The following is a 13,063-nucleotide window of genomic DNA, read 5'->3' as shown; positions in this document are numbered from 1 at the left end:
TATATAATCTTAATAAAATTGAATTATTAAATCATAGACCTTTATTAATTTAACATCTGAATTAGAAAATAACGAATAATTATGCTTTATAAGCCCAACTCATAACGCATTTAATAAAGAGTTAATTGATGTATCTACTGCATAAAATGTACATTACATAATTAGTTCGAATAGGTTATTAATTTGAATTAATGCTCTAATACGGTAATAACTGTAATAACGCCGCAAGTCACACCACTAATACAGTATGTATTTACCGTAAAATAGTATATAATTAAAATTTAATCTCGCATTTTAGTGTGGTATAATATGAGCACTGAGCAGGCACGTAATGACGTAAGAGAAAAAATAACACATAGTATCGTATACATTATGATGTAACTATTTAATAACACTAATGAATAACTTACAATTATCAGTAAACCGATTGAGCTAAGAGCTTTGAATTTTTATAGATAAATTCCTCTTGTAACTAACATTTATTATACGAGTATTTAGTATTCCAACATTTTTTTAAACTTTGTCTCTAAAGCACCTAAATGGAGATGAAATACTAAATAATAATATACATTATACCTACATACCACAAAACTTTTTTGAAATAAATGGTACATTAATCAAAATAACAAAATAATTAGGTCTTTGAAATTAATTACAATAAACCTATATCGCCAACCTATCTTATAGGAATTGAGACAATAACAGTCTTTATTTGCAATTATTTTGCCTAATCCGGACAAGTTTATCTTTTGTTTCCTTTGATTGTGTGCATGATGTGTCTACTAACATCGAGTATATGGTAGTGGTAGTTAGTTGTAGTAGCACCTACAGAATAAAGAGGTGACAGAAGGTTACATACATCCATACACAAATATAATATAACCTATAAACAAATTTATTTGGATAACTTTATTAGAACGAATGCCATCTTGTATTGCCAATGACAGGCAAAAGCTCAAAATAAAACGGCTGTTTCGTTTTGTGCACGTTATCTATCTCGGTGACATTTGAGATGTATAAGACACACGCACTTTTTTATAAAAGGAAAAAATATATAAAGACAGACACCGTAAGCGCTATCAAAAATCTTAATTCAAAATTCAACATAAATCAATTGTCTGTCTGGCCGGGAGTCGAACCCGATTAACACTTGTCAAATCAGCACGACTGCTGTGTATCGCTATACATACAAATGACCAAACACCTTCTGTCACTTTCGTATTCTATGGCAGTAGCTTCATTATGTCTTGCAGTCGATGTGTCAGATTGAAATGTACATATAAATGGTATGTTTGTACATTTATTTATTAATTTAAGGTGTTGGGTACATATATAGCTTATATATACCACTCTACTGCATCGTGACTGAGGTGAGTATGTATAAAATAAATGTAATTTATCCTTACTAATATTATAAATCCGAAAGTAACTCTGTCTGTCTGTCTGTCTGTCTGGTTGTCTTTTCTTCACGCCTAAACCACTGAACCGATTTTAATGAAATTTTGTACAAAGATAGTCTGAGACCCGAGAACGGACATAGGATAGTTTTTATCCCGGAAATCCCACGGGAACTAGGGATGGCGATCTAAGATCGATTAATCGGAGAATCGATCTTTTGGACCAAAAAGTCGATTATTTTAGTCGATATCCTTACTTAATATTATAAATGCGAAAGTAACTCTGTCTGTATGTCTCTTCTTCACGCCTAAACCACTGAACCGATTTAAATGAAATTCTTTACAAAGATAGTCTGAGACCCGAGAACGGACATAGGATAGTTTTTATCCCGGAAATCCCACGGGAACTAGGGATGGCGATCTAAGATCGATTAATCGGAGAATCGATCTTTTGGACCAAAAAGTCGATTATTTTAGTCGATATCCTTACTAATATTATAAATGCGAAAGTAACTCTGTCTGTATGTCTCTTCTTCACGCCTAAACCACTGAACCGATTTAAATGAAATTCTTTACAAAGATAGTCTGAGACCCGAGAACGGACATAGGATAGTTTTTATCCCGGAAATCCCACGGGAACTAGGGATGGCGATCTAAGATCGATTAATCGGAGAATCGATCTTTTGGACCAAAAAGTCGATTATTTTAGTCGATATCCTTACTAATATTATAAATGCGAAAGTAACTCTGTCTGTATGTCTCTTCTTCACGCCTAAACCACTGAACCGATTTTAATGAAATTCTGTACAAAGATAGTCTGAGACCCTAGAATAGATATAGGATAGTTTTTATCCCGGAAATCCCACGGGAACTACGGATGGCGATCTGAGATCGATTAATTGGAGAATCGATCTTTTGAACCAAAAAATCGATTTATTTTAATCGATCTCCAGTAATGGTTCGAGATTCAGTGAATCGATCTTTCAAGCCAGAAGATCGAAATGCGATTTTTTCATAATTTACCTACAGTTACTTTACTTATCCATGTTAGTCGATCATCTATCTATTTATATAAAAATGAATATTTGTCTATATACATTTTATAAAATCGGAAACTATACATTTGATATTATATCATATCTCTTATCATATCATATCTTAAAGCATATTAAAGCTCTTATCATATCATATCTTTAAAATGCGGGCGAAGCCGCGGGCACCACTAGTGTGTATATAAATAATAAAATTATAAATGTTTTAAATATACATCGCTATAGCTATATATATCATTTATATAAGTATTATATTTAAACTGACGAATTGTTTTAAATTTCTTCAAAGTAAACGATTAAATATAATTCTATTTTACATAAATGACACTAATCTAGTAATAGGTCAAATCTAAAAATATGTAGACTGCTTGACTTTCGCAAGGACTAAGTAAAATGCCTATAATACTAAATTTAAAAGGATTAAATTTTGTAAAACTTTCAACAATACTTAAAAAGTTTTTAACAACAAAACTTCTGGAGAATTGATGCCGATCATTATGTATACATGATTTTTATTTGATATCGATGGTAGTGTTTTCAACCTTCATATATTCACACTAAGAATCGTAGAATCCGTAGAAATCTAGGCCTGAAAGTCTAAGTTCATTATTTAGACGTATGCTTCGCTGGGACTCAAATGTGGCTCTCTCTGCGTGTCAAAATCTTCAGATCACCGCCTCGCAATATTATTTTTATTTGTTAACTGTGTCTCGATATCCCGTTTCTGGAAGAATCCAGAGACACACTGCTTATTTACAATTTATTTTTACCTTATGATACCAGCTTTAAACACTGCCCTATTCTATTTTGAAATATTAAAACACTTTTAAGTCGAACTTAATATTGAATACCATAAAACTAGTAAATTCTAAGAACCTTTACGTGTACACTGCATACCACGCGCTCCAAGTCCGTTCTTAGGCAACACGAGACCACTCTACGATATTAAACGTGCTCCATCATAAATGTCTTTGAATATTCTTGCAGGGACACACGCCATGGTATATTCTTATATATATTTAACCTTTATTCATAGTTTACTCTGTGTATATAAAATTTATTTATTTCGGCAAACCGTCTCATTAAAAGTGTAGTTTGGTATTTTTAATCATATGTTATACCAGACAGTTTCCACTATTAGAGGAGGCTTAGAATATATTCCACCACGCTTCCCTTATGAGGTCTGGGCTATAAAAAATTAATTACAATGCACTGTAAAACCCAATTACAAAGAAATATGTATTGAACATTGATAAATTTCTTGTCCACGTACACGTACAACGTGAGTTCAAGGAATCAAATGTATCTCCGGACTATTGCCATAACCATTACTTGTTCATTTTATTGCATATGACATTATTTTACTTCGTTATAAAATAGTTTCGTGCATTTTCTGCGCGCTGAAATTATTTTATCCTAGCATAGACGTTATGAACTTAAAACCCTCTCAAAGAGAAGGCGGCTTTAACGCGATATATTCAAAAATTTTCGTAAGGTAGCACTTTTAATATCACAGAGTATCTCATACCCAGAACCGTGATAGGATTTTATTCTACAATTGAAGTAGAAAGGTGTATGCAGTTAAGTTGATGGTAAATGATTAATGTCTCCCTAAACCTCTATTTTGTGAAATTAATGTTATGAAAATTTTAGTCCTGTTTGTCAAAGGCCACTTATGCGTTGTCGACGCTACACATATTTTTATAACAACACCTAACACATAATCCCAATTAGAATTGCATTCTATATTACACTTTAAACTAGTAACTCAATTTATAGCAAAATGTATTAAAAGTAATTTTCAAAAAGTTTTATATAAGTTTCTAACAATGAGGGATTTTGTATACGAGGTCCTCACATAACGTAGATAAACACTAAGACAGTATTTTCAAAATCCATCCCTTAAACAGGGGATAGAAGCTTGTAAACAATAAAATCTCTGCGTGTATTTTATTTCATTTCTGAATACACTTGATCGAATTCCCTATTTGTAGGTTTCACGGGTAAATGTTATTCTCTTCGGAATTTATTGTGGACATATTTCATGTAGCTGGAGCTCTGGCCGGGTTCCCGTGATCGGGAATTTCTTGAGAAATTCCTTCAATATCTCCCAGGGAATTGAATAACAAAATAGTTCGGTTCGCTTCACCTTTGCGTGAAATATTGTTTCCTGTTTGTTTTAAGTATTTTCAGACTTTAAACTTCTCGTTTCTGGGAATGTTTAAGGGTTAAAGCTATCCTTTTTCAACTATAAGGATTTTACTGCTATATTTCTTACATATAACAGTATTGCTGTGTACTAACTTGAAGGAAGTGTTAAGTTAGATAATAAATGTTAAAAAAGAGCTCCATTGGACCACTTTCAAACATTTTATAAAAGTAAGGAAATAAATGAATTAAGGTGCTTTATCGCGCATACCAATTTCACATATGAACCCTTAGTATTCAATTAGTCCATTTCAAAGCCTTGGGGGGTTTCTTTGCGATAGAGTCAACGAATTTCATTGCCTGCCCTATACAAACTGACGAACATATTATTTTTTTGGTGTTCTTATGCAGATAAATAGACTAACATTTAAAATATTCTACTCGTTGTTGATATTAAGTAAATTTAATATGTTTAATGAAAAAAGAAACCACCACAATAATATAAAAACCGATATTATCTTTCGTATTGTGATGCCCTTTAAAAAGGAATTTTATTAAAATTATTACAGACACATTCAATTGTATTTATATTCGAGTAGATATTGTTGGATACGATTGAGAGACCTAGGGGCAGGTTAAATAAAGGCTGTTCAACGTTTTTGTGTGATAATAGCGACGATATATCACCGATCACGCTCCCCGGACCTCCCATAGTGATATTGCATCCATCACTTTAATTGGACATGCTTACTCATTTGGCACTCACCTTGAGACCCTACCACATCTTGCTGGCCTACCGCCTAGGTGCAATACAGGATATTTTTTCATTAATACTTATTATTTTCACAAAAAACACAGTATAAACAAATATTACACTAAAAGACAGTAAAGCATGAAGTATACCATTTATTATGAACATTGTACATAATGTAAAAACTCTAAATACTAAATTCGATGCGAATTTTCTCATACCCAAATCTGTTATTTATATCATTCCAATTTTAACTGCTCATTTGAGAATGGAGAATTTGATTGTCATTTGACAGTTATTGCCATTTATTATTTTTTTTTAATAAAAAAATATCTCACCCACAACACATTAAACCACGAATGGAGGTACTCGTACAACCATCGCTCAAATCAGGCGAGTGTGGCGCAGCGCTAACACGAAAACGGTCAGCCGTGTAGCTGATGTAAAAGTAATAAATAAAGAAGACGCCTCCCGCACAAAGAGTTTCTTCTGCCCCTTATTCCTTGATTGCATTAATTTATTAACATTCCCCAACGCCAGGGGCCTAATCTGACGTCCGTGACCGCACTTTTATTTCGAATAAAAATGAGTCCATTGCACACGGTGTTGCTAATTGTACTGTTCCTTTCCAATTTATCCTGTTTTCTGTTTTCATCTTCATTTTTACTGTTTTATCGTGCCATCTACAATTTAGCATAAATCGTTTTTCGTTATAGAGAACAGGCGACCTTTATTTTTTTTTTTAATTCTTTTGTCCTGGCGATCTGTTTTTTTTCGCCGACTAATACATATTTTGGGAACATATTATTTCTTGGTATACATGGTAAACATTCAATCAAATTGAAGAAAAATGAAAGTGACTGTTCTCTATTGTTTTTAAAGATGATCCTTTTTAGTTCGGAATGGTTGGCAACACTGATTGCAAAAGATTTGAATGTTTTATTTACGCAAAAAGTCATATTACGCACGCCGTTCGTGTTGTCAGACAAATTGCATTCGTTGCTCCAACTGACAACTGTGTCTTTAATGTCCTTAATCGAGACAGTTGGCAGTTGAAATAAACGAGTGTAGATTGTGAAAAATATGAGATGCGATGTGTCATGTAATGATGAACGATTTTATAATCGTTTCGTGCATAGTTTGAGTCCCGGTTAGGCACGTCCATATGATGAATTTAGAACTTCTGGGCTCTGGGTGTTTACTTATACCTAAACTGACACATCGTTTGCAATATGCCAAAGTGTCGAAGTTAATCTGTTTAGGTTACATTTAATAATAAAACTAGCGTCCATCAATGTTTTATTCATGGTACTTTATATATCTTATTTAAGGTGTTACCGTGACCAAGTGCAAATAGCGTAGACTAAGTTTTCACTAAGCAAAAATTACATTTTATACCCTTGCTCCTGTAAGTGCATCCCTTTGATCTGCTCCTGCCACCCGTAGCTAGATTTCTGGTTACTTGAATGCACGGCCGTGCACCTAGATGCGTAGTTGAGTGCTAGTATACTTATTGGACAGTAGTATCATGACATTGCTTCATTTGACACTTGACTAGAAAAAACGTCTTTTGAACAGGCATTTTTTCCAATATCATTTACGTTCAAAATATTTTTTGTTACCTATAGGATATATATTTTTTAAATCACCGAATAATAAATTTGTCTTAATGTGCCCGTTGTATTAATTTTATATATTTTTTATTTATTTCTTATCATTTTACTCTAATTTACTTAATGTATGCACCTTTAAAATTAAGTATAGTATAAAAACTAAATAACAGTAGGTAATTTTCCAACTATGACTACATCGTAACTACCTTTAAACTTTCGTGTATATAATGATTAAAAAATATACACTTACAATTTAATAAGTAAATTCTTAAAGTCGCTGCTTACGCGAAACCAGACATCACTATGCAACCGACAACGGACGTGGAAGCTGTATAGTAGTTTAAACTAGTTATCACGTGACATTACTAAAATTAAAAACAGAATAAAAGCGAACTAAATAAACATGAGCATGACAAGCGGGTAACGCAATGTTGTGGGTGCGTCAGGCACGAGACGCCCGTGCTCGCCAGCGAGCTGCGCATCGTGCACGCGGACGAGGACCTCCTCGTGCTAGACAAGCCTTGCTCGTTGCCGGTGAGTCGCCACCGCCCTGTTGCCTTACTTAGTCGAGCGTCCGTAACACCAAATCAATTTTTTACAATGGCCGGACAAGGTAATGTGGGTGAAACAGGCACAGGACGCCTGTGATCGCCAACGTGCGACGCACCGTGCACGCGGATGAAATACTCGTGATAAACAAGCTTTCCTCGTTGCTGGTGAGTCGCCAGCCCTGTTGCCTTAATTAGCTGAGTTTTCTTCCTTCTAAATCAGATCTAAAGTGACTGAGAAAGGTAATGTGAACAAAGCTCGCCTGTTTTGAAGAGGATGTCATTATAAAAATATTTTCATCGCTAGTGACTTTCTTCATGACCCTGCCGACCTTCTTACTGACTTAGTTAAACAACATGGTAATAATGTGGATACGTCAAGCTCCCATAAAATTTTAGTACATTTATCTAACAACATAAATTACTTGAAGAATAGAAGGTAAGTGCTTGAACTTTATGACTTGATGAAGTTGGAACGGCAGATTCAAAAGGTAAGCTCTAAAAATAACTGCTATAAAATTATCCGCTTAGGAAAAATAATTGAAAAGTCGTTCAGGGTATGCAGTCCTCGAGCTGAAGATTACGTTTATGAAAATATAGAGCTAGATTAAAAAGTAGACCAACATTACTCATTAATAAGTTCTCTGTCCGTCCGTCCTGTGAAAAATCCAATTTGCAAAAGTTGCTACAGCCACTTGTGATGCAGAACAAAATCTAAAGATAACGACCTTTATTCAACGTGTTAGAATTTCCCAAGAGGAGCTCGCTAAGTTCGGCAACAGGGTCTGACGCAAGATTGTGATCTGCACAAAAGTTTGGGACTGCGAACACTGTGAACAGATCTGAGAATGCCTTGAAAATCCCACTTGGAAGTGGATTCCAAACTTAAAGGACCGAAACACGAACAAGAAACTTTGTGTATCTTCACCCTTTGATCCTTGGATGTGACCACGATACGTGACCTTAATTCTCTCTTCAATCTTTCAAGCGAACTAACGGAAGTGAGAATTAGATGTTAGATATTAGTAAATAATTGTAATATTAAATAATTCACATAGGATTGAAGAAAGAAACCATTTTTCATTTAGATTACTTCGCCATTTACTTACCCATAATCTAACATAACTCAAAAATAAATTGCATGATCATAAATTTTGTGTAGTGACAAAACTAAAACTTTAGCAACCCGTACTAAACCATAATACACTATCAAAGAACAATTAAATACTATTTTTAATTTAATTCACAAACATTCACGTTTTAATTTTATTATTTTTTATTTTGCTTGAAGGCTAGTGTGCGGCTTTATTAAAATCATCTCATGTAATTATCATCACTGCTTGCTTTGCTTAGAATTGTCTTATAAATACATTTATAAATAAAGGATTGATAAATAAGTAACGATGCGTAAAATTTTGAAATTTAAATCCCTTTAATATGTAACTCACTTAAAATTTTAAATATTTCTACAAATCTTATTTTGTGTAAAGCAAATTGTCAACGCGAAAAGCAGCAAATATATTTTATCGAAGAAATAATAAACAGTGAAGTGATTACACGTATAAATAAACATTCGAGTGTTGAACCAACAGGTGCACCCGTGTGGCCGGTACAGACATAACACGGTGGTGTTTATCCTGGCCAAGGAATATAATCTGAAGAACCTGAGGACCATCCACAGGCTGGACAGGCTAACGTCAGGTGAGCTAAAGATAATAATGCTGCCGGTAAAAAAATAGTAGCAGTAGCTGATGATTCTGTTGAAGGAGTTACGTTACAATCGATATAAGTAAGGTTGTTTATTTAAATAATGAGATAGGTATAACTTGCGATAAAATAGACTTAGGAATAAATTATATTAGAGTCAAATTCAATAAAAAGGGTTGCATATAAATTTAGTTAATACTTAATTCAGTAATGTCATCATATCCTGTTTATACTAATTAACTACGTATTAGAACAGACAAAGTAACTGGACCACATAAAATGATTCTAAGAATTAATACTCTTATTTCAATATCAGGACTACTACTTTTCGGAAGGAGTCCAAAGAAAGCGAGGCAAATGGAACACCAGATCAGGAACAGACAAGTGCAGAAGGAATATGTCTGCAGGGTCGACGGAGCATTCCCCGAGTGAGTATACTTATATAAAATTTTACTTACAAAGAGAAAGTATTTTTAATAACGAATTGTTTTAAATAGTAGAATATAGAAATGGCCTAATTAAAACTATTTTGTATTATCCTTATCCTTTCAAATGTAGGTGATACAAACATTAATCCAAGTTACAATCAACAGCGACGAGATAGAATGCCAGGAGCCGATAGAGGTGGTGAGCTACAAGATAGGCGTGTGCAAGGTGTCGCCGAAGGGCAAGGACTGCTCGACGGTGTTCAAGCGGCTCGGGTACAACGAGCGGAGCAACACGAGCGTCGTGCTCTGCAAGCCGAAGACGGGCAGGATGCACCAGATTAGAGTGCACTTGCAGTATTTAGGTTAGTTGAATATGTTTATTTAGTTGAAATTGATATAAACATAAACGCTTTTACGCTCACAGCCCTACACTAGGATTTCGGATTATCGGACTACGGATTATCGTTAATTCCATGGACACACACAAAGACGAATATACAAACACCCAAACCCAGAACAGATATCTAAATTGATCATTCAAATATCTGACTGGCCGGGGATCGAACCCAGAACCCTTTGTGCGTCAGACCGCTATGGTGACCGCTCTGCCACGCGGGTCGTCAATATGATATTCGTCCGTTATTAATAATCAATCTATCAAACTAAGTAAGTAAATTACCAAAGATAAAATTTTGACAACGTAGCATACGAAATTGTCAAATGTTCATCAATGGTATGCAAAGTCTTGGATTGGAGATTGATTAATAATAACAGGCGATAATAGACGCCAGTTATACGCCAGACGGATAGTTAGTTAGGATAGATATTAATGATGATTTGGAGATTATTTGCTTTAGAGATGTTGTGCTGATCTTTAAAAATCCATGTCATCAAAATAGATATTTCTAATTTGAAGGTCTTAAGAGTTTTTAACAATTCTTTACTAATTCATGAAAGTGACCACGATAAATTTCATGGTACTATTTCGATTTCACAGAAATAAAACCTTCTATAAATATCTCTGCATATTAATAGTAAAAAAGACGAATATTTTAATCTAGATTTAAGATAGAATCCTACTAATGATGACGGATTACAATCTACCCTCTTTTGCATATACCATCTTTTGCATATTGACAACAGCCCTTAGATAAACCCACTACATAACACAAATTTAATATAATCATTCTTCTTGTAGGTTACCCAGTGGTAAACGACCCGCTCTACAACCACCCAGTGTTCGGTCCGCTGCGTGGTAAGGGTGGCGACACGGGTGGTAAATCAGACGAGCAACTGGTCCGCGATCTGATCGCGATACACAACGCGGAGAACTGGCTCGGTGTGGACGCTGCTGATGATGACCTGCTGTTCTCCAAGCCTGTGTCTGATGTGGATAAAGGTAAGGGAATAAATGAAGTTGATGATTTAGATACTCCTAGGCTAATTGCTACGTTAATTTTGTCGCACAATTAACTAATGATGAAGTGCTCTACAAAGTCGATGAAGTGGATTAAGTTTGATAATACTGTTGAAGATTTGTTGTACTCGAAGCCAACTTCTGATTTGGATAAGGATCAGAAGAAAAATAAAACTTTAGTAATAATTGTTATGGCAACTAAAATTGTAGGCATTGATGACGATAAATAACACCGAAGCCGATACAAAACATTTTTATCAATTTTCCTATGGCGTCAATAGGTTTACCAAATGCAATCATTATTAAGAATAATTATATTTAACTATTTTTTTCATCCTTATTGCAATCATCAGCTTTGATCTTCACTCAGCATGTTTATGTGTGTTTTAATGGAAGCTAATCTACTAGTATTAAAACCGTTTGAAATAGTATTCAAGTACTTATCATTAATTCAACAACAGTAACTTATATTTATTTTTTATTACCTTCCTCTGGTTCGGACGAAACGTTTTACTTCGTCATTTCTAATACGAACCGCAAGGAGTGGAATGCCCTGCCGGCTTCTGTGTTTCCCGATAAATATAATTTAGGAGTCTTCAAGTAAATAAAGTACTTCAATAAAGAGTTAATAGACTACTTCTAAGTAAGCGTGGCACATCTTAGGCCTCATCAAGGCGAGATCGAGGCCAAACGACTAATAAAAAGAAAAAAAAAATCAATCATTATTACTATAGCACATATTGAACCACCATACAGCAAAAGGTCAAAAGGCTACGCAAATACAATTTTATTTCCATCCCGTTCGTCCTTTGAAGTGGTAAAAATGCATCCGCTTGAAAGCTTCATTATCTGCCCGCCGCGGAACGCTAAAAGCTAACTGCAATTTAATACATTTCGAACTGAGACTAAAAATATAAACTGAGCCTTTCGAACGAAATACTGAAGCATAGCATGTTATGGAAAATGTAGATTGAAGGCAAAATTAAGTGTACGAATGTAAAATAGATAATGTGTATTATAAAATTTCTTTCATAATTTCTTGTCTGTAAACGAAAAGTGATATAGATGATACGACAATAGATTTAAATAAACATAAAAGTATTTAAAGAAACGTAAATAACTTAATTGATACATATTTTTTTAACTTTCGATATGCACAGTATACAAAAACTACACCCTTGCAAATAATTTCGATAACATTACGAGGTGTCGTGTAAGACAATTCGTTGTTGTACGATATTTAATTCTTGATATTTTTTTACATTAAAAGTCTCAGCTATCAAAATTTACGTACTACAACACAAAATTAATCACACAAGTGCCACTTGTGCTTTAATGGAACGTTCCCAGAGGAGTTATCTTTCTTTTTTCTGTCTAAGATTTCAGCATAAATTAAGCGCAACACACCGCGAGAACATTAGTATGAATTATACGAGATAAATTTTATTATATTGCGCTGTAAAGGATAATGGTAGAATTAATGCTGTTTTTTTCCATATTGCATCACAATATTTCAATTTACGATAAAAAGTCAATATCTAAACTGGGTATAAAGGATATAATCTAAATAGATAACGATACGAAACGATATTATCTAGATACTGATCAATATCATTATCTAGATAATATCTACTGATCGATATCAGTATCTAGATAATATCGTTTCGTTGGCTATCGAGCCAGGCTCGGAGAAACGCCAAAAAATATAAAGTCTAATGCTGACCGGTCATTGGCTACTGTCTCCTAAACGATAGTTGTGTAAGCTACCATCTTGTCCCTTAAGCTACTTAGTAGTTGCTTAAGCCGCGACCGCGCGGGCTTCCAATTTGCTGTTTGACTAAGAAAAGCTCTTTTTTATTCGAATTCTGTCAATGGCTTTTTGTTTAAAAAGTCTGTGAGCAAATTTTGTCAGCTGCGATAGTAGCGAGAATAGTAGCGAATGAGAGTAGCGAAATTCTATCGAGGAATGTTTTACAGGAAATGTAGTCGATTTGTGAAATAA

At 34.2% G+C, this 13,063-nt stretch overlaps 1 protein-coding gene across 4 annotated transcripts in view; it reads left to right on the top strand.

Moving 5' to 3' along the window:
• Positions 1–13,063, top strand: part of LOC140747764 (pseudouridylate synthase RPUSD2) — a 452,428-nt gene that overhangs the window by 433,728 nt on the left and 5,637 nt on the right. For all 4 annotated transcript variants that reach the window (XM_073080365.1, XM_073080366.1, XM_073080367.1 and 1 more), the window contains 4 exons: positions 9,102–9,210; positions 9,533–9,644; positions 9,810–10,006; positions 10,843–11,043. In XM_073080365.1, the coding sequence (XP_072936466.1) occupies positions 9,102–9,210; positions 9,533–9,644; positions 9,810–10,006; positions 10,843–11,043 (619 nt within the window). The remainder of the gene's footprint in view (positions 1–9,101; positions 9,211–9,532; positions 9,645–9,809; positions 10,007–10,842; positions 11,044–13,063) is intronic.

The sequence above is a fragment of the Epargyreus clarus genome, unplaced genomic scaffold, assembly GCF_041222505.1.
Source record: "Epargyreus clarus isolate Ecla_fem2 unplaced genomic scaffold, WU_Ecla_fem_2.2 ptg000015l, whole genome shotgun sequence".
NCBI classification, from domain to species: domain Eukaryota; kingdom Metazoa; phylum Arthropoda; class Insecta; order Lepidoptera; family Hesperiidae; genus Epargyreus; species Epargyreus clarus.
The sequence above is the reverse complement of the archived record's forward strand: the minus strand, read 5'-3'. Positions and strand labels throughout refer to the sequence as shown.